Source organism: Monodon monoceros, unplaced genomic scaffold (assembly GCF_005190385.1).
Source record: "Monodon monoceros isolate NGI ecotype Baffin Bay Population unplaced genomic scaffold, NGI_Narwhal_1 Super_Scaffold_20, whole genome shotgun sequence".
NCBI lineage: Eukaryota > Metazoa > Chordata > Mammalia > Artiodactyla > Monodontidae > Monodon > Monodon monoceros.
In genome coordinates this window covers 93927764-93951754 of record NW_021703777.1, presented here as the reverse complement: position 1 = coordinate 93951754, position 23991 = coordinate 93927764, and the positions used below count along the sequence as shown (strand labels likewise).

Genomic DNA, 23991 nt, shown 5'->3' with positions numbered 1-23991 from the left:
TAATTTAACTAGAATTTAACTGAGTCACAAATACATTTGCAGATACATGCTGTCAAGGGAGACCCAAGACAGTTGGGATGGGCATATTGCTATGATTTAGCTGCTATTAGCTTCCATCACATCTTGCATTTATACTTTACTGTATAACCAAAAACATATTCAAGAATGGTTAATCTTACCCGAAATAGAAGAGTATGACACAGGCGTAAGACAGGATCCCTTGCACTTTAATTGAGCTTGTTACAACTCTGATGAGCTAGCCAGAAACAAACCAAAACAACAAAACACATAAACAAAACGTACAAACAGAGTTATTAGTTAATATTTAAATAAAGATTTCTCCATGTGGATTTTAACACTTTGGGCACATACCTGTGGCCTTTGTCTAAACTGAAGAAAGCAGTTCTAGTTTTGTTGATTCATATCAGAATCTGGCTGCTTGTGAAAGCTTCTGTGGTAGATTTGGATTCTTTAGACAAATCCAGGATGGCTGTGGCTAATGCCACGTTCAACTGCTGACCCTAAAGTCAGACACTATACCTAGCTCATGAATGACATGTTTACCTGTATGTTAATACATAGATGCAAATCAGCTGACTTTTAACATAAAAATTATTCTGGAAGATACAAATGAATTCATCTTGCTGCATGTGTCCCTACCAGAACTAGAAGCATTGAGTGGGCATTTCCCTCGCTCCTGCTGTTTCTGTCCTTTTTTCTTTGACTCTCTAAGAACCCCCAATGACTTGCAGGGGGAGAGAGAAAAGGGAGCCTTAGGGGGTTTGTACTGTTTAAAAAAACTAAATACTATTACAAAATTAATTACTTAAAGGCCAGAAACGTTCTGCCTCCTTTGGATAGTTATGATGAAACACCTATTTTCTTACTTATCTCACAGAAACATAGGAGTAACAGCACTATCCTTGGAAGTTTGCTGAATAAATCTGGTGGGATCTGTTGCTGGAAAATGTTTGCACATTATAGGTTCAGCTTAATAATGAGCCCACATATTAGGGTATAGGGGGACTGCTTGGTGAAAACAGAAAATCAGGGAAAATAACTGACCTTATCTAGTAATGTTATCATCAAATGGAAGGGTCTCTAAATAAATATCATAAGATACATTTTAAATGACATTTAAAAAATGCTTTTAATAGGGCTTCCCTGGTGGCGCAGTGGTTGAGAGTCCGCCTGCCAATGCAGGGGACATGGGTTCGTGCCCCGGTCCGGGAGGATCCCACATGCCTCGGAGCGGCTGGGCCCGTGGGCCTGCGCGCCCGGAGCCTGTGCTCCGCCACAGGAGGGGCCGCGGCGGTGAGAGGCCCGCGTAACGCAAAAAAAAAAAAAAAAAAAGCTTTTAATAAAAGAGCAATTGGGAGGAGATAGACAGAATGGACTGCCGTATATTCAATAAAATTTCACGATGAGGAAAGATATGGAAGTCGTCATCTCTGTCACAGTCTCTAATGGGGAAATGACCTGTCGTACAAACATTTGTGATGGAAAGTAACATGGTTCTAGAATTTTATTCATTAATATGAAAGGCAAACCAACGATCACATTCCAGGCTTAAACGACTTCATTTTTACCCAGTATATTATTAGGCAACTTTAAGATACATGTGTCCCAAGTCCAATTTCCTTGAGACCTTAACATTATGATTTATTTTACTTTTCTTGGATATGAATTCATTCTAGGACCAACGGTAACATTTACAAGGAAACACTGCCACTCTTGGCCTTAATTAAAGAATTATCTTAGTTACTGAGGCCTCAGCTTATTCTTCAGGGCCCCAAGATTTCTGCCAAAGCTAGGGTGTCGTTCTGGTGCTCTGTGAGAAAAGCGCTGCAAAAGAAAACCTGCTGGATCCTCGCATAACTACGTAATCCCCTTTGAAACTACAGGAGGTTTCCCAGAAGTGTTCTGCTAATCAATTATTAATTAAACTCAAATCTTTTCATATAACAACCATAAAAACTTATTTAAAGAGTAAAACAAAGACTGAAGGAAAATCTAAAAAATCTACTAATTTAAAAAATTCATACTAATTATGAATCGAGTTTTCTGGCAGATAAGTTACTAGATAAATAATTATTATTTGGCAAAGCAGGGACACACTTAAATCCAACCACTTAACCAATCCTTCCTTTAAAAAAAAAAAAAGTCAGGCAACCTAGATTTATTCTCACACTGTTGTATCCTTTTTCCAGTTGTAGAAAACAAATGTAGAAAAATTTTAAATTCTATTTCATCAATCTCTTAAACCTTTAACAAATAACTTTACTCTTGAAAAATTTTCTGTTTTTCCAAAATTCTAGGAGCTCCTTTTCCCAAGCAAAAGAAAGCCGAATTAGTTAGTACATAATAAAAACAAGCTCCTAATACAACTGAAAACATTTAGGATGTGGTTATTAGAAGAGTCCTGCTGAAGTTTAAATAACATTAAATCTATTAATCATCCATCCTCTAAAAAAAAGTTACGCAAGCTGGTCAAAACTACAGTTAGTATAATCTACAGCTTCTTTACACCTCTCTTAGTTAATTTCTATGGGACTCTGCATTATAAGAGAACTTCAGATGTCCTTTGACAAAAAGATGGCATTTGTTTTGATATAAGAATAGGTAGCCAAAAAGGAATATAGGGACTTCCCTGGTGGCGCAGTGGTTAAGAATCTGCCTGCCAGTGCAGGAGACACAGGTTCGAGCCCTGGTCTGGGAAGATCCCACATGCCGCAGAGCATCTAAGCCTGTGCGCCACAACTACTGAGCCTGCGCTCTAGAGCCCACGAGCCACAGCTACTGAAGCCCGTGTGCCACAACTACCGAAGCCCACACACCTAGAGCCCATGCTCTGCAACAAGAGAAGCCACCGCAGTGAGAAGCCCATGCACCCCAACTAAGAGTAGAGCCCCCACTTGCTGCAACTAGAGGAAGCCCATGTGCAACAACAAAGACCCAACACAGCCAAAAATTTTTAAAAAAACAACAAAAAAAACCCCAAAACCCCCCCAAAAAAGAATATAATCATATATAAGTGCAGCCAGCAAATCTTCTTAATTAACATTATTACAGCCTTAATTAAATATTATAGTAACTATATGCAAGGCTGTTCTGAGCAATTCATTAAAATATCAGAAGTTGATGACTAATTTTTTTGGTTGATCTAGTAAATTTCAGTGCTATTATTTTAAAAATATATATGATATTTCCTGTGTATAACAGTAGAAAATCTCCTTGTAAAAACTTCGGAAAAAATTTAAGAATTAGTGCTTATAACGAACACAGAGTATTTCTTCATTTGTGCATACCAAATTTATCTATTTCATCTGTTGCCCAATTTTTACTACTACAAATGCCACTGCGATGCATAACCTTGCCTATAAATCATCATGTGCCTTTTATAACTATTTTCTTAGGATAAATTCCTAGAACTGGAATTACTTCATCAAAGCATAATACCGTCACAGTGCCCTTTAGAAACGCTGAATCAACTTATACTTCCACCAATATGTGTTACAGTGGCCACATCAATGCCTACCACTAGGTATTTCCACTCTAAAAGAAACATCGTTGCCAAATGAATACGCAGAAATGAATATTCTCCTTGTCAGGAAAGCCATTACATAAAATAGAGCCTTAATATCATTTACCTATTGGATGGCTCAAAATCCAAAAGGGAGATACTATAAAACAAAATTTCCTTCTAAGTCATGTACCTTTAATTTTTATATCAAGTCCTTTTAAAACAAACTTATTGATAATCCATTTATTAATATTCTATAATGACAGTCATCTCGTCATAAAAAAGGGAAAAGAAGTACGGACTTACTAGAACAGCTAGTGGGAGAGGAATAAACCCCATCCTCCGTGCCACGGAGTCACTGTGATCAGTATATGCCTAGACAGAGAAAGGGGAAAAGGATTTACGGGATTCAACAGCGTTTAAAAAGTACAATTCACTCATCGCCAGCAAATGTTATAAACAGGTGAGGCTGTGAGCGAGAACCTAGCACCTATAGTGTAATGTAGTAAAATGATGTGGCCATCTAAGTGTTCATAAGAAGTTTGAAATACAAAGTTGCATAACTGTTACAACACTGCAGAAACCATACCCTATGTAATGTTACATATTAGTATTATTTTTATCATTTTGTAAACATTTAGTGTCAAGAACAGAGATAAGTAGGAAGTTTACCTAGCTTTCCCTTAATTAATATCCCATGCTGAATTAAACCATTGTTCAGTTAACTTCAGACTATGTCTTCAATATAATACTCACATTTTTCTGTCGACTGCTAACAAGGTCAAAAGCAAGGCTGGCTCTATATTCACTGTAGACCTGAAGACAAGTAAGAAAGAAATATTACATAATATAGTGCAAACATACAACGTGGAAAGATTTACCTTGTAGATAAGATGTTCAATAACTAGCCAGAAAGAAGGTGCTACTAACTAAGCGACATCTGGGTGGTTTTTTCTCTTATTCGTTTTCCTACAATAAGGGTAAAACATAGCCTCAATTCTCCCAACTGGTAAGTTCACAGGCTTTGTAAAGGTTTCTCTTAAAGAGGGATAAATATTCAACGATTATGATTCTGAGAGTTTAGAATCTGGGGAGGAGTGGTTATATTTTAAGTAGTGTAAGGCACAGAAAATAATTCTGAAAATTTAAATTAAATGAACACTTTAAAAATTATTATTCCTCTGTATCTAATGATAATGATGCCTTCTTAGAAAAATGAATGCTAAACATGATATAAAGCTGAGTTAGAGAATATAGTTATGAAGGCACTTGTATTCCACTAAAAACTGCACGAAGTATTAGAATCAAGCCTATTAGTTTTGACTTATGTTGCTGAGAAAATGATCCCATGAAAAGGGATTCTTGTTTGGAGGAAGCCAAGAGAGTAAAGGGTAAAATTACTTTATCACCGTTTATGCAAAGAAGTGCAAAATTATATTTTATTCAAGTATATTAAAACATTCAGAAACCCCATAATCCAATCATCACATTGTAGCAGCTGCAACTGCATTACATTTTAAGTCTTTGCCTTTTGAAATAAAATAAGCATCAGAGTTAAGACAAAGCACAACCAAACCAAATCTAGATAACTGGTGAAATTACTATTCATTTTGGGCCTGAGGTAGGAATGAGGACTGCACTAGAAAACTTGCCTACGTTTTGTTTACAAGCTTAAAGTCCCATTTCTATTTCTGGAAATTCTACAGAATACCTGGTTATAATATAAAACAAATCTCTCAAAGTTCCAGCAAACGCTTTCACTAGAAAAATATAAGGCTCTTGTCTTCTAGGACTTATCAGAAACCTATTCATAATCACAGAAAAAGAATCAATTTTTAAATATAAAATATTAAACAATCTAGGCAGAGAGAGGAGTTTTGATATCTAATGTTTTAAATAGAAACAATGTGATTTTTAAACAGTTTAAGTAGACAGATTATGATGGTTATTAACAGTTTATAATGGTTTTGAGTTACTGACACCCTGATCTCAACTACTGGTCAATCTATACCTCTACCCAAATGTATGGAACCAGAACTGTTTAATATTGAAATAATGTACTTTCAGTAGTACAATTATTTTTAGAAATTTAAAATTATAATTCTAACTTTAAAGTAGTAGTACTTTTCTATTTTTCTTCATAAATGCAGTAAACTTAAAGTTGCTCTTCTACAACTTTATAATATTAACCAGAAGTCAACAGCAAACACTGAATTGCTTATTAAAATACATACATCTGCAGTAATGTCATTGAACTTTGTGATAAAGGCATGTTTTACAATATCCACAGCGATTTCTGATGTAACCACCATACAGACATCTGGAAACAACACCCAGAGATGATCTATAAAGTAGGGGAGAAGAGAGACAATTAAATCTCTTAATATGAAGAGAATCCATAATATCCTATCACAGGCTACCACAGAAACCTGCAATCTCCACAGGGCAAAACTATAACGTTTTCAATAAGTGATAATAGAGAGAGAACCAGCATTCAATTAATTATCAGAAGAGCCCTATTTTATCCAGATAAAGGATAAGGCATTCAACAAGTATTTATTCTGTGCTTCCTCTGTGCCAACCCCTACTGAAGGGGGCACAGTGGTGAGCAGAGCCCCTGGCTTCCTTCCGGACCAGCACGGGAGGACTGGTGGGATGGCTAACTAAGCAGGCTCCTTGTAAAACTCTCTGGCTGCCTTAATGTGACAGTGAATAACTACTAGGAACACGTGCTGAAGTCAACTGAACAAACTGTTTTCCCTCCTTGATCACTAAGACTTAAAGATACTGATCAATCATTTATTTCACTGTCATACAGATGTTATTTGTCAGATTTGCTCACCTTTACCATATTTATTAGAATGTCAATTCAGTACCAAGTACGTGACAAAAAACTGCCAACAGATAACCTCCTTAGACCTTGAAGAAGGATATGAGTGGGACAGAGCAAGAAAAGGATCGGAATTGTTGGCAGGGACCTGTAGCAACCCAGCACTGGAAGCTGGAAGGTGGGGTGGAGAGAGCACAGCTGGGGCTCTGCCTGCTGACAAGACAAGGCAGTCTTAGGGAGTTTCACATCCTGTTGAGGTTTGGGGAATCAGGGAACCTCGTTCAACAATAAACTCTGCCACTGACTGGCTAGATGATGCTGGCAATTACCTAAGTTCCAGTTTCCTCATCTACAAGATAGCAGTATCCACACTTCACCATTATGAGAATTAAATGAGACAATGATGTGAAGTGCATAGCAATGGGCCAGGCATACAGGAAAGCTTGTACTATTTCTATGTTATTCATCATCTTGGGAATTTAGGGTAAGCTTCCGTAAGTGGTATTTGGTTTAAAAAAAGTTTTTTTTAAACCTAAAAAAAACAAAAACGAAGAGTGAAAGAATGATGAATTTACCAACAAAGAAGTGCTCCTCTTATCATACTCACAAAGAAAACTAAGACAACTTGTTGAAAATCAAGTACAAATGAGAACACGACTTTAAACATCCAGTTGTCAGCAGGTTTAGGGATTACTATCCTGGGGCGCAACAATACCGCTGTTTAGGGACTGCTGATCCCACGCGGGCTCTGCTGGGACCAGCCACACTCGCCCGTTACTGCCTCTCATGGACAACTGTTAGCTGACTTAGTTATAAAGCAAGAATCCAGCTATGCAGAGAATCTAGGGGTGTGTGTGTGTGTGTGTGTGTGTGTGTGTGTGTGTGTGTGTGGAGGAGGGGCTTTGCTACCACAGGTCAAGTAGCCTTTGGAAGCCACTGTTAAGATATACCATTTGATTGTATGCTTTCTACAAGAAAATAACTTCTGGAAATATATTTCCAAGATCACATATCTCATTTTACATCTGTTTCTGATGTTTCACACACACCTGAAAACTAACAAGAAGTTATTAAATACCTATAACATGCACGGCATTGGGGGTGCTAAACTGCAAAACATGACCTCGATGCTTAAGAACAAGGTTATACAGAAATGTCAGACGTAAAAAATTCTAAATTACTTGAGATCATTTCCCACCAAGCTGACTTCAGCACCACCAGACTGCGTTATAATTACCTATCTATTTCCTCTATTAGCTTGTGATTCCTACGCACATCTTAGTCCTTCTTACCTGTGCCAGTGCCCAGCACATAACATATACTTAGTGAATGTCTGCTAGCTGAATGACTGATGAAAATTCATGGAATCTCAACAACTTCCTTGCCAGCCTTGATTCAGAGAGTGTAAGTAACAAAGTTTACTGCTTTACATTATATTTCTTTAATTTATCTTTATTCAAAATGCTAATTCATAGGCAGTGAATGAGTAAAAGATAAATTTTAGGAAAGAGTAAAAGTTCTTCTGGTGAACCCGTAAAATGAAAAAGATCTGACTGTATTTAGATAACCACAGCACACTACAGTTAGAAAAATCAGCAAAGAGGCTTGGAAGCTGCAGTGCTCGACAGGGTCCACTCACCCACTGGGTACACAGCTCTATAGAGATGCTGTGTGGCTCACAGGAAATGACGGGCCAAACACCACGGCACGTGGTCTGGCTCCCACCATACCACAGAAAGCACACTCAATCTGTCCTACTGGAATGGTTATTTCCAACACCCAAAGAGTTGAGCAGCTAAAAATTTTGACTTTTCTGCAATATTCATTTTATTCCATGGAAGAGAATGATTTTTGGTTCAAGAGTAAAATTGGAAGGCACCGTATTTGTTAAGAGTTACTTACCTGGATTCCAAGAAAATTGTTCCATGTTTCTTAGACACACTATTAGCAAAAGCACATAATTTGTAAATCGTTCTTTAATATCTGAAAGAAAATTTAACAAATAGTAGATATATAACAAATTGTATATGAATAACAATTATATAGTATGTATCTAAAATAACTTTCTTTTAGTCGGAGCATGATGAAATTATATATGTAAATGTGTGTAAAATTAATATATTATAAAATATATATAAAACATCTGTAAAATTATATATACGGTGGTGCTACGTTGGTAGGCCATCTACTTCTTTCACCAACGTAATTCTAGTATGGAAATTCCGGTTTTCTACAGACTTCAAAAAATATTCAAGCCATCAATCTGCTCATACTGAGTCAGACTGCTCCAGTGGTCTTTGGGAACGTAAGAAAACTATTTTCATTTTATAGAAGAAGAAATAATAGAAGAGTGTAAAATGTAAGACTTTGGGTAACATAAAACCCCTGCTTCCCAGACTATTTCCGATCTGGTAAATAGTAAGCATACAAGTACCGACCTGATGAATCCTTCAGCTAAGAAAGTGCTAGTATTACAATAGCATTACTAAGGATATATGTGGAACTTAGGGGAATAAAACGAGCAAAAAATTAGGTTTCATGATATTTACCGTAAGTTACTAAGTATTCTGAGCTTAGTCTGAATGAATTTAATAAAAGCAAATAAGTAAATTCCTGCTAAAGGCTAGTTTACACATTTCACTTTTGAAGCTGTTATCCTCTTATCAGAGTCTAAGATACTATGTAACCAAAAAATGGAATGAAATAAATCTGTCTGTGGTAAGGCTGGTACATCCACATGTTGGGTCTATGCAATGGTAGGGCTGTGGCTAGAAGCCATCACGCATGTAGTGCCCATCTCAAAAGCGTGTACACATCTGTCATTTCCCTAATAAATCTAATATCTCAGGAATTCAACTGTGGGACCCCCTATAGCCCTCTGCGTTTCAGTTTCACTCTGAAGTCCTTCCTGGGACAGCTTTGTTCTTCCTTTCTGATTTCCACCTTACCCTGTCAATCTAGAGCAAATGATTTGGACTTTTGTTCTACAGCTAAACCTTGGCCTCTGTAAGTGAGGTGGCGTTTTCCATGTGTCTTCTTCCCTAAATTCCTGAACTCTCTCTAGTTAGTAGCAGTACCTCTTTTCTAGGGTAGCTTGGCTCCTAGCCCCTATTTGTGAGGAGTCTGAGCTGTACCTTTACTTCTTCAAAGGCTAGGGGTCACAATTTGCTGTTCTATTATGAATCCATAGCGTTATTTCTTATGAAATGCCATGTTTTGGGGTATAAGCTCACAGCACAGTGAGTCCCAGGTGAAGAGCAGAGGCGTGCCCCCTCGAAGGGCACTGCAGAATTGCAAGGAAGCACACTGTGGAGTGTAAAGCACACATGTTGTGACTAGTTCTAGATCACATTTTCAACTTATTCTGTGATTTCAAACGGGAGTATAGGTTAAAAGAAGTTGAGAAGGGCTTCCCTGGTGGCGCAGTGGTTGAGAGTCCGCCTGCTGATGCAGGGGACGCGGGTTCGTGCTCCAGTCCGGGAAGATCCCACATGCTGCGGAGCGGCTAGGCCCGTGAGCCATGGCCGCTGAGCCTGCGCGTCCGGAGCCTGTGCTCCGCAACGGGAGAGGCCACAAGAGTGAGAGGCCCGCGTACCACAAAAAAAAAAAAAAAAAAAGAAGTTGAGAAAAGCCTGTCCTAGAATAATTTCCATCATAATCTAAATAAAATGTATTCTCTGCTACTTATGCATAGTTAACTGTGGGACTTAATTTATGGGACTAATTAAATTTGTTCATGTACTTTCAGTTGGAATTCTGTACAGTTATTCACAGAGCTGCATCTATATGTGCGCTAAGCCCTTTGGATTTCTAATTTCCATTAACAAATTTAGCAAAGAAGTGTACTTATTTCTGACCTTTCCACTTTCCATGATACTGACTTGGTTCACTGCAGAATTATCTGGAAAGAAACTGCCTTGTGAAATTTAAAATAGTATTTGAGATAATCCAACATAATTTTTATGAAGTCTTATATAATAAAACAAAAACAAGAGCAGTGCTTAAATTAATCATATCTGATTCTTGGACACATGGTAGCTGCCGGCACAGAGGAAACCTATAATCATTTCAATTGTAAGAATACTGATAAAAGGGGAAAAACTCCTTTTTTTTTTTTTTTTTTTTGCGTTATGTGGGCCTCTCACTGTTGTGGCCTCTCCCATTGCAGAGCACAGGCTCCAGATGCGCAGGCTCAGCGGCCATGGCTCACGGGCCTAGCCACTCCGAGGCATGTGGGATCTTCCCGGACCGGGGCACGAACCCGTGTCCCCTGCATCGGCAGGCGGACTCTCAACCACTGCGCCACCAGGGAAGCCCAAAGCTCCATTTTATTAGGGGGATATTTAAGGTCAAATAGATTTTAGAAAAGCAGACTATTTCAAAATACTGTAGAGATTAATAAAAATTGATAAATTCTGGTAGATAAATGCATTTTACACTATGAGGGACGTGAAAGGCGGTAAGTTTGAAGATTAAAAACACAATTAAAAAAGCACTCATTTATCAATCTATGAAAATGAGGCTGCTATGTGGCTATTAAAAAATCCCACTATGTTTCATTCTTGTACTTTCACAACTTTGTTTTTTGTACATTTAAATAATTTACAGATTTGACTTTTAAAATTTGAGCATCACTAAAGTATACCGAAATTCTGACACAGTTCCTCTGCAATAAAATAAAACCTTACATAAAGAAGTAACATTTTTTAGAATAGATTCTGATAATGATAAGATGTAAATATGTTGCTGACTGAATGATTTATCTATTTACAATATTAATAATGCAATCCACAACGTATTTACATCATACCTCATCTTCAGAACACAGTTTTGACTTGGATTGAACTCGCATTAATCAAAAAGTGAAACTCCTACCAAAATGGGAGTGTTTTCTCTTAATCTTTATTAATGAGCTTAAAAACACGGGTGATTAATGCTTTAAGACTATTTCTGATATTCAAATTATTAAGCTCCTTTTTCCTCTTCTAAGTCACCACTAACAGGGATATACTTTAACATATTTACAGTCACAATTTAAATGTGCAGTGAGTGACTCTTTTATTTCCAACAGTCATTCAAATTAATGCAGGTACTCAGGCTTATGTTAAGAGAGTTAAACAGAATCACCCTGAGCTGGAACCTTACTTCAGACCAATGTAACTCCTGCAGGATCTTTCTGAACGTACAGTTCACATTGTCAGTGGGTTAACAGCTATGTAAAACATTTCATTTTAAGAACCCAGGTCAGAAAGGTCTAGGTTCCATACTCAGCTGGGGCATACAGTGACATGATGTGGAAGAAAGGACAAAATGTTAAAAGTTGGGTTTTATTAACTAAACTCTATTTCGTGTGGCCTCAGGTAATTCCCCTAAAGACAATGTACAGTCAGGCAAGAAACTGAAAGGGATAAAGTCACTCTAAAATTTCCAAACCAAGTTTTCAACGTTAAACTAGCATGAGGTACTAAATTTGATTCCATGAACACGGCAGCTCAGTTTCCCAGGGAAATTCACAGGGAAAGAAATAGCTGGTGTGTGACCGGCAGCATCCTGTGGACTGGCTCTCATTTCACAGCTGCTAATGCACGTGGAGGAGGCAATAAACCCAGTCGCCACGTGAAAGGCAGGCGTTAGTGACTCCTTACCTATTCCTTTAATATCTGAGTACTGCCTGCACCATCAGTGAAATTGTCTACGACAGATTTTTCTTTTTCTTACTTGGGAACAGGTTTTAAAATTCTACCTCAGGTAAAATTAATTTCTTATAAAACTTGAAGGGAGACAGAAGGGGGTACAATGCAGATCACCCTGCATTGTAACGTGAATTATTTTACCTCTAACAAAAAGCAAAACTTTTCATGCTGATTACTAACCATTTTAAGCCAAAATACACTTCTGAATTCCTTATAGACTCACATGCATTGCTTTATTAATATGCTACTGTTTTCAGAGTTTTCTTAGAGCTGAAATGTTGAATTCCTTATCTTTCTAAGCTAAGAGATTAAAATTTGGGGGACTTGTTTATAAAAGAAAGGAAAAAGGGATATTAATTATATCAACATACTGGCGATAAGGTTGAAAATCGTTCACAATCTCCTCCTCACGATACATAAAGACTGAAAACCCTTATAACTTAAAGATCTGCATGTCTAGTTTAAAGCTCTACAAAGAGTGCCTACTCAAACCAGGTTATTAATTTAAATACAAATTATATGATTTCTGCTACAAGTGAAATTCTTATAGTTGACGCAATATATTCTGGAGTTAACTCCTGAAGCTGAGAAGAGCATGCCCCTTCCCTCCTATCCCTCCCCTCCTCTTACATTTCAAATGTAAAGAGCTTGGCAGCACACGTTTGAAAGAATATTACTGCACAGAAGACACCGTGCCGACTGCCCTTCAGAGCTCTGAGATCTAAGGTCTATCACTGCTCCACAGAATTATCTAAAGTTTTTCATTAGTTCTTTCTGTCCCTTGCCTAGCTATCAAATCTCCTATAATTCTAAACACTCCTTTGCTTTAATATATTCATAGGCCATTATTTTCTTTGTCTAATATACGTACAGCAAAATTTATGTACAGTGAAATTTTACTTTGAAGTGTACAATTTGATTGAGTTTTGATGAATGCATAAGCTATGCCACCATTCCCATCACTAAAATATGAACAGCTCCATCACTACAGTAAGTTTCCTTGCTCCCTTCCCAGTCAACCCCACTGCCAGTAAGTAATCACTCTTTTATTTCTATCATCATAAATTAATTTTATTTGATCATAAACCTCATAAGTATGAAATCACACAGTAGGTACTTATTTGTGTCTGGCCTCTTTTCACTCAGCATGAGGCTTCTGAGATTCATCCATGTAGCTGAATATACGTAGTTCTCTCTAACTGCTGAATACTGTCCCACAGTGTAGATATACCAGAATTTATTTATCCACGGTGTAGATATACCAGAATTTATTTATCCATCTGCTCTCTTCTTAATGGGAGGATTTGGGTTGTTCCCAGTTTCGGGCTATGAATAAAGCTGCCATTACAATTCTTTACAAGTACAAGTCCTTTTGTGAAACCGTGTTCCCGCTGGTGAGTGACAGGGTAGGTCAATGTGTAACTGTGTAAGAAACCGCCAAAAGGTTTCCCAGAGCAGCTGCAGCAATTCACATCCACCATCAGTGCGGGGCACTCCCCAGCGTCACTGACACACACTGGCAGCCACAGGACCAGCCATTCCAGTGGGCGCGTGGTGATCTCTCACTGGCTTTTTCACCCCTGTTTTCCACCATAGTGCAAATGGCAACATGGTGAAAGAGAAAAGTAATGTCTTCATATTCCTATGAAAACAGTTTTGACTTTGCAGACTCCCTGGAAGGGTCTTGGGACTCCCCTCCAGGGTTCCATGGGCCACACCTTGAGAACCAAGACACTGTGCTGCTATGATTATCCTAACTATGTAAGATAAGGTTTCTGGGGATAAATTTTGTGCCCTCACACATCTTAGAATTAGAAAGGAGGCGGTAAGGCACAACTGAAAAAGTCTAGAACTAAGAGCCAATCTGAGGTTTATCATCAGAATTCTCTTAGTAGCTAAGTGAGTGACCTTAGGGAAGTCAAATTACTCTCTGTTTCAACTTTCACATCTGTAAAATGGAATAATATCAGCTGCTCCTAAGAAATTTCTGGATCAGTGAGAAGCTTCTGAAAGTATGGTAAGGTGAGATACCAATACCTGTAATTTTTTACTATCTTAAACATCCTGAGATTACAATAACCAAAATAATCAAAAAAATACTTAGTAAAGATGTTGAGAGAATAAAAGCAAGCACAGCTTAAGTCAAAGAAAACAGTGGCCCATAGGAAACGTGACATTAGAGTTTCAGAATGAGTTACAAAATAATACTGCATAAAGCTGCAAGTAGAATCTGATTGTACATACCGCTATTTGACATTTGAAAAAGATTGTTCTTTTCAAACTTCTTGAAAACACTTCCTTTAATTTCAACAAACTGAAATAGTAAACACAAATATCATCTTCATCATTAACACAGTTTTAAAAATGGACATGCTACATATAAAACTTCTTAGGGAATAAATAACATTTAGGAAAAATAATTTTTTCCCATTCAGAATACTGCTGTTAAATACCATATAACCTCAAATGTAAATGTAAGATAAAATCTCATACTTACATTATTAGACATCATAATAGTAAGCAGGGACTTGTTGTGTGAGTTAAAAGCCACGTTGAGAGTTGTTGCCTGAACCATTATAAGGATCGCATGCAAAACTAGCAGTAAGTGATGTCAAGGAAAAAACTTAAGTTTGTTTTCAGTTTATATTAATAGATAATGCTATAAAATCTTGCAAGTTTATAATGGGGAAAAAAGATGACTATGCTTTCTAAATCAAGTCTTACGTAAGTATTTTATTATCTTTGTAATTCCCCTATTAGCTATAGCTGATATAAATTTGATGGGATAAGATGTATGCAACTCATATGAAACAAAACAAAAGCAGAAATGAATCCAGTCATTTAGACTGTGAGTCCTGGAAAACAGTTGTCTTGTTCTTTCTGGATCTTTGGCATTTGGTACAATGCTTGGGAAATAGGATCTCAGAAAAGTTTATTAAATAAATGGAATAAACTATGGTAAATACTGAAAGAAGAGACCTAGATATATACATTGTGAATTAAGATAACTTGCATTCTAAAATAGAAGAGAACACAAAGTAAAAGTTAGTCTGGAACTGATTTTCCTCTCTGGTTCTGCAGGGGGCGGGGAATATAAGACAATAAGAAATGTCTGATAATTAAGATTCTTCCTCAGATGTCATTTTTGAAGACATCCACAAGCTGCAGAATTATACTCATATTACATATGGAATAGTTTATTTAAATGAGAACAGCAACTTTTTACTTCATTATACTTGGAACAAGCTTTTGCTCTCCACAGAAATTTTTCCTACAGTCCTTTAACTTCCCAAATATTAATCCAATTCTTTCAAGCATTGCTCTTTCAGAGACAGTACAGAAAAAAAAAAAATCACACGACACACTCCTTTGAATGAGTCCTGATCCCATATGGACCTTAAGTGTAGGTATGCATGTGTGTGTAAATATACATACACACACGTGCACACTGTGCTATATAGTAAAGCATTTACTCTCCAAAAGAAAAGCTTTCAGGAGATGAAGGAGGGAGAAATAAAAGCTCAAAAATTCCTCCCTAACCAATTTCAAATTTTATTTCTAGATGAATTGTATACATTTTAAGCTGCAGGTTAAAACAAAGAATTCATAGGTTTAAAGATAACTTCAAAAAAATTCTAATATATGTATGAAAAAGTTATATAGATCTATATAAATCTAAAATATGTATAAACATACTATCCCTTTATTCTAAAATCCTTCCTTATAATCAGCTACACTGAGAACAGAACTATTTTCTAGCAGTTCAAAGGGTCATGTACACATGAGACTCTTTAAATTAATTTACAATTACAGCTGACCCTTGAACAACATGGGTTTGAAACGCATGAGCCCACTTATACGCATATATTTTTCAACAGTAAATACTACACTATTAAATGGTCCGTGGCTGCTTGAATCCTTGGATACACAGGGCTAATTGTAAGTTATACTTGAATTAGCCCCTGTGTTGTTCAAGGGTCAACTGTACTATTATAAGCAATTTCTCAAAAGAAAGCAGAGGGTTCACATTAGTCTTCAGGATATGGACACACACACACATCTTTAAATCTGAGAAACAGCTAACCAAATAGAATAATGTAAAATATGCACTGATGGTTGGAATTTCCGAGAAGTCTAAAAGGATACAGACGTAGAGAACGGCCATGAAAAAGTGAGGAATCACCCCGATGTGGGCTCTTTTTCTTTCTTTGGGCTCTGTTGCTGTCCAATAGAGAGCATCTAATATATCTTGTCCAAATGATGAAAACAGACGATCTGCTACCTAAAGAGAACAATTTTGTTAAGGTGTTTCTCAATATTCCATTTGAATATGTTACTAAAATTCAGAGGTGAACTCAAATACTGGAAATCTCACTTTTTAAATCCTACTAGAAGCTAGGCTCCAAAAGAGAGCAGGATCTTTATTTACTTCTTCACTTACATTTCCTTATTCTCTGACACACAATGAGTGCTCAAGTTTCGTGTTACCTGAATTAGGCTTTGTCTAGTAAACTCTGTTTGTAACAAGAAAAGTTTTAGTAGCAAAAATAAAAGGGAGAGGATACATCACAATCACAGTTCCTCTGGTTTTAAAACTCTCTGAACTCAAATTCAGGATTCAAACTTAAATCCTTTAGGACAAATATATCATTTGACCCACTCTACTCACACCTAAAGCAGTAAATAACAATAGCTGTAATTTGTTTGAGGTTTATCATATAAGAATATAATAAGCAGATTTGCTTCCTAAAGACATTTTCAAGTTCTGATCTCCATGAATACAGTATGATAAATAAAGAGAAGCACATAAAAAAAGAAAACAGAAGGGCTTATCATTCAGGATTCAGTCACATTCTAAGACAGGACCTTCCCAGACCATCCAGTCTTTTGTGGTTCCCGTGGTCTCTAACTATTACCGTGTTCTTCTTCATCACGGTTATTTATTATTTCCAAATACCTCCTTGTTTACTGCCTCTCTCCCACCTGTAGAATATAAGCTCCAGGGGATTAGGCTTTGTTCATCTCTGGATCTTCGGGATCTTGGCATGTAGGGAGTGTTGGTTGAATATCTACCGAATGAAGGGATAAATCGCTACCATTTAGGGAGCTCCTACCACGTGCCTGGTCTGTGCTAAGCCCCTCTACGGGCTGTCTCGTGTACTCCTGGTAATTCCCCTAGTATCTCCACTTCACAGATGAGAAGCTGAAGGTTAGAGTCATTCAGCAACCGGTGGCCATGTGCAGGATAACCAGGATTGGAGGTAGTTATCTCTATACTAGAGCCTGGACTCTTCTACACTATGCTGAAACCACTCATCAACTCTAGTCTACAAAGTGAATCAGTACTTAAAGCCACTTTGATCAGCAATTCATGGATCCTTCTGCTTGCCCTGTTTCCTAGTAACGGTAATACCACCACCTTGTAGAGGGCTGTGTAAATCAGGCGGCGTCTGCCTTAAGTTTGGGAATAGGGAGAAGCCCGGTAACCTGCAATCCCCCGGAGGGAGGGCATGGAGGAGATTAGTGGGGTGCTGGCACGGAGAGCCACCCATGCGGCCGGGGAAGAAAGGAGGCCTGGGCTTTTCCTTCTGTGGGAGGGAGGCGAGAGCAGGATGGCTACTCTGCTTCACAAACCACACCCACACTTAACGGGGCAAAGCAAGTGTATGGCAACGAGCCTACAACCAGGAAGCTGGGGTGTGGTTTTTAAATCATCCCAGTCAATGAATTAAGGACTAACCAGGACGGCCAGAGTTCTGCGGCTTCTACGAAGAGATGGAAAGCCCCCAGCTGCCCGGGCAGCGCAGCTTCAGGGCAGAAAGGCCAGCAGCCTCCACACCACCCCACGTGTCTACGCCAGGACAAGCCCGCCTGTGACTAATTGAAAAGACAGGTAGACCTTACTTGTGTCCCCAAAGAGTAGTATAGGAAAGTGCAAGTTGAGTCTCAGAGGTTAATTATATAACCCAGGTTGGCTTACTATCTATCTGACTTATTAAATTTCTGCCTATAAAGCAAAGCATGTTTTTCTTTGCTTTGTGTAACTGTTAATTTATGTAAATGCAGATTTTCATATGATGACTGCTTTAAAGCGCAGCGTACTTGGAAGACATATTGTATTCAAAATGTTAAGTACTTAGAGAAATCGGGAAATTGTTTACTTGCTTGGTGTGAAAATTCAAAAGCCACTTAAAATATAAATCTACTATAGCCAACATACACATAACCCTAAAAGTATCTTCATAAATTTAAAAATTCTAGCAAAAAGGATACACAGGTTTCCAATGAATTTGCAAAATAAATTTCTCTACCATTTGACAGTTTACGTTCTCAAGGGAGCACTGACTCAGAAATGTCTAGGCAGCAGGTGCCCCTCTTCCCTACCTGAGGACACTTTGTGCCCTGAGGACCTGCCACCCTCAGTGTGTCCCAGGACCGGCAGCACAAGCACCATCCTGTTAGAAAGACAGATTCTCCAGTGCCAGCCCAGACCCACTAAATCAGAATGTGCATTTTAACAAGGTCGCCGATGACCGGATGAACACTGGAGGCCAGAAGCACCATTACCAGAGCCTGCAGGAAAGTGTTCTGTGCTGGGAGGCTTGGAGCCGTGTGCCACCGGCCAGGCCTGTGCAGGCTGGGGCGCTGGGCTGCCTGGAGGGTAAACGAGGGCCCAGGCTCACCTCGAGCATATTGTAGATGATGTAGAGCTTGATGACGGACTGGCCCCTGATCAGGTGATACATCATGGAGTAGTCCACATAGTGCATCATAAAATAGCAGATGACCAGAATGACGCCCTTCAAGATGTCACACACCTGGGCAGGCTGAAGCAAACGTCTGTCCCTGAAATACATGAGAAGTAATAAAAATATGAGTTTTACCTTCTGTGTCCCTGAATAAACAATCTTTACTGGACATACAGTGGCAAACAAAGGTAATGGGACTTAGGCTGATCTTTCAAAAATTTCAAACTAACGAGGAAAGTTATGCTGACTACTCAACAGTATGAAATTTTCTGCCCAAGGAGAGAATATAAAATATTAAACCAGAATTACTGCTAGAAGTGGGGAACCTAAACAAGTGAACACCGAAGGCAGGCGGCTTCTGATAGAGTGCTTGGAAGCCATGGATATCCACGAAGAAGACACAAGCCTCCCACCTCATCGGGAAGCCCTGGAGCCCCACTGGCTCAGCCCTTCTTACGCAGTGCTGGCACTCTACGCATGGTGTTCTGCACTTTGCACTTTTTATTTAACAGCATAACAGATTTTTCCATATCGGTTCATAAGGAATTCATATTTACATGACAGTGCAGTGCCCCACTGTCTGGATGTATCATAATTTATGTAACATATCATTGACAGATTTCCAGCCTTCTGCAACTATAAACCATGATGCAATGTACATGTCATGCCATGTCAGTGAAAGTGCATCTACAGGATAAAGTCCTAAAACTGGAATCTCAGGGTTATGTTCACTTGACATTTTGATAATAGCAGCTGCGCTGCCCTCTGCAAGGGTTGTACCAATTTACACTTGCACTAGACACCTGTAAGCCCACGTGCATCAATTAGCATTTGATCAACTTTGGGATCTCTGCCAATGCCACTGGTGAAAAATTGAATCTAGTAGTTTCAATGTTAATTTCTCTCATTAGGAGACTGACATCTTCTTTATATATTTAAGTTATTTATACTGTGTGTGAATTCTCTCCTCACATCTTTCTCTTACTGGTTTGTAGGGCAGCTTTTATATTACAAAAGTTAGCCGTCTATGACACGAGTCGAAAATACAGTTGCTCCTTAAACAACATGGGTTTGAACTGCACGGGTCCACTTATATGTGGATTTTTTTCAGTAAATATGTACTTCAGTACTACGTGCTCTGCGACTGGTTGAGTCCATGGATGAGGAACCATGGATACAGAGGAATCTCGGACACGGAGGGATCGTGTATACGGAGGGCTGGCTATTGAGCACAGGGTTGGTGCCCTAACCCCCAGTCGCTCAAGTGTCAACTGTGGTTTTTTCCTAATTAATACAAGCAGAATATTCCTTACTTTCGAGATCAGAGTATAAGGAGCTAAACCTAAATTGTGAATGGAAATGTCTTCCTAAGACACAGCAAAAAAAATACATTAGAAAAGAAGAAATTTAAGACTTCTTTCACTGAACGTAAAATTCCTGTGACAAGAATGGGAAAGGTGTTTTCTCTAAGTCAACTACAGGCTGATTCCTCAAGATAGAAAATGCTCAGTCTCCTGCTTTGGCAGCTTTTACATATGTATCATACAATCAATAAAAAGCCTGAATACTGGCATTAGGAGTCGCAGAGTCTCTTCACTGCTGCCCGTTGTGACAATACTTTAGGACCTACCTAAGGGGTGAGCTCCCTTTCCAGCGGCCTATTGGCGTCCTGAGCTCTCTACTTACTTGGTATTTCCTGGCTACCTATTCTCTCTGGAGCTCCTTCCTAGCCCTTGTCCACATTCAGATCGGGGGCTCTTTTCTTCCAAAGATCCTTGTAGGGCTCAACAAGGAACCCGTAACTGCTACCCAGAACACTGGTCTATAAGATAACAGTGAGGTATGCAATGTCAATTCTGCCAGATGTGCTACAGAACCTCATACTTGTTTTCTACAATACATACTGCATTGCGTACTACATTGTAGTATGCAGAGGTTTTCAGTCAGGTGTGAATTTGACCTCTTCACAGAGAGAATAGGAAATCTGCAAAAATCCTGAAAAGAGACAAATTCTGAGAAGACTGGGTCCAGGGAGGGCTAGCAGAGGATGAGAAGACACTGGGCTGAACCAACGAGCTAGATGGAAAGACGGGTCAGAATAGTCCAAGTCACGCCACGTGTCCAAGTCATACCACCACGGCACAAGCCGAGGGAAGTTATTCTTAGTAGTTGAAGTCGAAATCTTGGGAAAAACTGCCTCAAGGACAAAGCTGATCAATGTCTATCATCATTTTTCTGTCCCTTTCTGTCTCCAGTGCTGTTCCTCTCTCTCCCTGTAGACTCTGGACCTTTTCTCCTCATGAAATCCAGAGTGAGCTGTGTTTCCCATATCCAAACACCTAGCCCAGAACACAGAACTCTGCCAAGGGCTGTTCAAATATCGAGGTAATTTGGTGCTGGACCCCAAGATAAAAAAATGGAAGCGGTATATTTGTCAAGAGCTGGAGGTAAACATATTTTTAAGTCAAACAATGAGAAGAGGAGACATTCTGAACACTCTTGGGCTCCTGGCCCGTGTGCCTGTCTCCCCCCGGGATGGCCAGGGTCAACCCGAAGCATCAGCCAGGAGCACACACCCACCTCCCCCTCAGAAGTGCTGGCACAGCTGAGCATATGCTGAAAAGCACAAATCACCCATAGTCGGGGGCCTCTGGGTTTAAGAACTAGAGGTCATGTTTTATGAACTAAAGAGAACGATAGGAACGAAAAGTAGGGTGGTATTAATGAATGTGCATTAATTACCAAAAAGATTTAGATAACTAATTAAAGTAGAAATCTATACTTAGAGCTTTTGGTACTAGATTGGCATCTACTTAGTTAAGTGATCTCAGTCAAAGCACTTTATTTAAGAGATAAAAGGATTTTTAATACCTATCTGTCCAATTTTGTTTCTTTATAAACATTTGCAACAAAGGAACAGTGTGTTAGTATATCTGAGGAGGAATATTATATTCGATACAAGTCATTGTTAGAAATTAGCTACCAAACATTGGAAAGCTGTCTCCCCAAATAACGTTAAGACCACACATTTTAAACCAAGATGATAATAAATTTAAATTTTTAAACTTTAAATAAACAACTTTAACTTAGCTTCCTTTTGCTTAGGATTAAACCAGGCTGTAAACATGGCGGAAGAGCTGAAGAAACACCTTATGCTGCAATCCACAGGTCCTATGAGGCAGGCACCATTCTAGGCACTTGGCACGTATCTGTTCTAGTTTCCACGACAATCCTATGAGATCCTATGAGGAAGGTTCATCACCATCCCAATTTCACAGATGACGCAAAGAGTATCAAGAACGTGCCTGCAGCTGCGTGGTCAGGAATCAGATGTGGGGGACCAGGGATCTGACCCTCTGCATCTGGCTCCAGAAGGCATGTTCTCACTCCCATCTACCGTCCCAGACTTTTCTTTAAAAGAACTTTTAAACTTACAGGAATCAGCAACTCGGTATCTTTTATCTTTCAGCATAATTTAATACTGTATAATTTATCACTGTACTGTCATCTCATATGGAAAAATTATTGTGCTAAAAACCAAAAATAGCGATAATCTTTCATTTCTAAAAAGAGGGAAAAAAGGACTATTTTCACTGGATCTGTGCACTGCTTTATGTGCACTCTCTGCTTTGGTGAAAATTTTCCATTGCTTACATCATAACCGTACAGAGATGACTCTGATTTTCTCCTTAATTTCAAAATTAAGAGGATTTATTCAAATAAAAAAAAAAGCATAACTCTTAAGAAACAAGGGTCTTGTTTTCATATAAATTTCCCTGTAAATGAAGAAGGAAAGTTGCAAAAATAAAAAAATCATTTCTAAGGGGGCATCACAGCTTCTCTGAGTAAGAAAAAATCTAACCTCAAAATAAGTCCAGCTGATTAAAACAACTTGAACCAGTTCCAGCATTTGTTTCCTTCTCTGCCAGGACATTTTTAGATATGATATATGATAAGTATTTCCAACTCCAGAAGGAGCTTCTCTACAGCCCTGCCAATCAACTCTGAATTGGTTTATGAACAATACTTTCAGGCTGAAGCTCTTCCTTATAAATGCCTGTTAAACAGTGGTTACTGGCAATTCGTTTTGCAAGCACTGAAAATCCCACACTAACACATAAACAAGTGGAGGAAGCTGTTGGACAAAGTGAAAAACCCACTAAATCTAATTTACAGCTGGCTGTGAGTTATCACAAGACAAGTAATATTAAACAAGATAGTCAACACAACTTAAATTTTTTTTAATTTTCAAGTTAAGCCACTCTTACAGAAATTAAATTGTCTACATTTCTAAATTTTATCTTTTGGTCTTTCAAATACTTTCCCTGGATTTGCACAATTACCGAATAAAGTGACCCAGTTGTTTCAAGGGCACTTTTGGGGAACAGAATGATGTAGTAAACCAAGATGATCAGGTGTAGGCTTTTTCTGCACCCTGTTCAGCAGAAGGTACTATGCCAACTAAGATTAAAGTAAAAACTGATAGTGAACAGAAAAAGATCAGGAAAGAAGAGGAGGCAACACAAATGACTAAGAGAACTGGGATAAGCCCTGCCTAGTTAATTTTCAAACTGGTGTTGAAACATACCAAGGTATCAGCATGAGCTACTTCATTACAAAATACGCAGATGGGATTTCTTTTTTTCTCTCTTTCTCTTTTAACATTTTTAGCTATTTGTGGTATAAGTGAAAGAATGAAGATATATAAGCACTATTGAAAAAAACGTGAGATATTAAAAATGGTCTCCATTTTTGAAAGAGAAGTCGTTTTATAATTTTAGAGTAAACTGGAATAAAGTATTAAGATTAAGATATTTTCCTTAATTAGGAGATTGAAAATTTTAAATCTTAAGTTTTTGTGACAGACAGTAGAAAAATAATTATAAAAGCTTAAACTGAATGACTAAAGCGTTCCTTGGGCTTTGAAAATAATTTCAAACTATACTAGGAAAAAACCACTGGTTTTATAAGCTATGTTTGGTGCCTGGAGGATGCAAAATAAAAACTGCTCACATTGAAGGGCTCAGCTGACTGATGTGGCATTGGGAATGAAGTACCTGATGTCAGGTCTAGTCCGACATGTATAATTAAAGATCATTTTATCAAGTGATTTTCTTATGTTAGATGAGATCACGGTGAAATCCTGCACAAATGTGGACAAAGCTCTATGACCAAGTAAGGACAGGGAACCACATT

General features: G+C 38.4%; 1 protein-coding gene across 1 annotated transcript in view; it reads right to left on the bottom strand.

Moving 5' to 3' along the window:
• The window catches only part of TAPT1 (transmembrane anterior posterior transformation 1), a 62909-nt gene that overhangs the window by 6397 nt on the left and 32521 nt on the right, over positions 1 to 23991 (bottom strand). Inside the window, exons 4-12 of the mRNA XM_029235390.1 lie at positions 18730 to 18892; positions 16193 to 16328; positions 14544 to 14641; positions 14291 to 14360; positions 8256 to 8336; positions 5758 to 5867; positions 4280 to 4339; positions 3830 to 3898; positions 180 to 256 (exon numbers count right to left, since the gene is read on the bottom strand). Of these exons, the coding sequence (XP_029091223.1) occupies positions 180 to 256; positions 3830 to 3898; positions 4280 to 4339; positions 5758 to 5867; positions 8256 to 8336; positions 14291 to 14360; positions 14544 to 14641; positions 16193 to 16328; positions 18730 to 18892 (864 nt within the window). The remainder of the gene's footprint in view (positions 1 to 179; positions 257 to 3829; positions 3899 to 4279; positions 4340 to 5757; positions 5868 to 8255; positions 8337 to 14290; positions 14361 to 14543; positions 14642 to 16192; positions 16329 to 18729; positions 18893 to 23991) is intronic.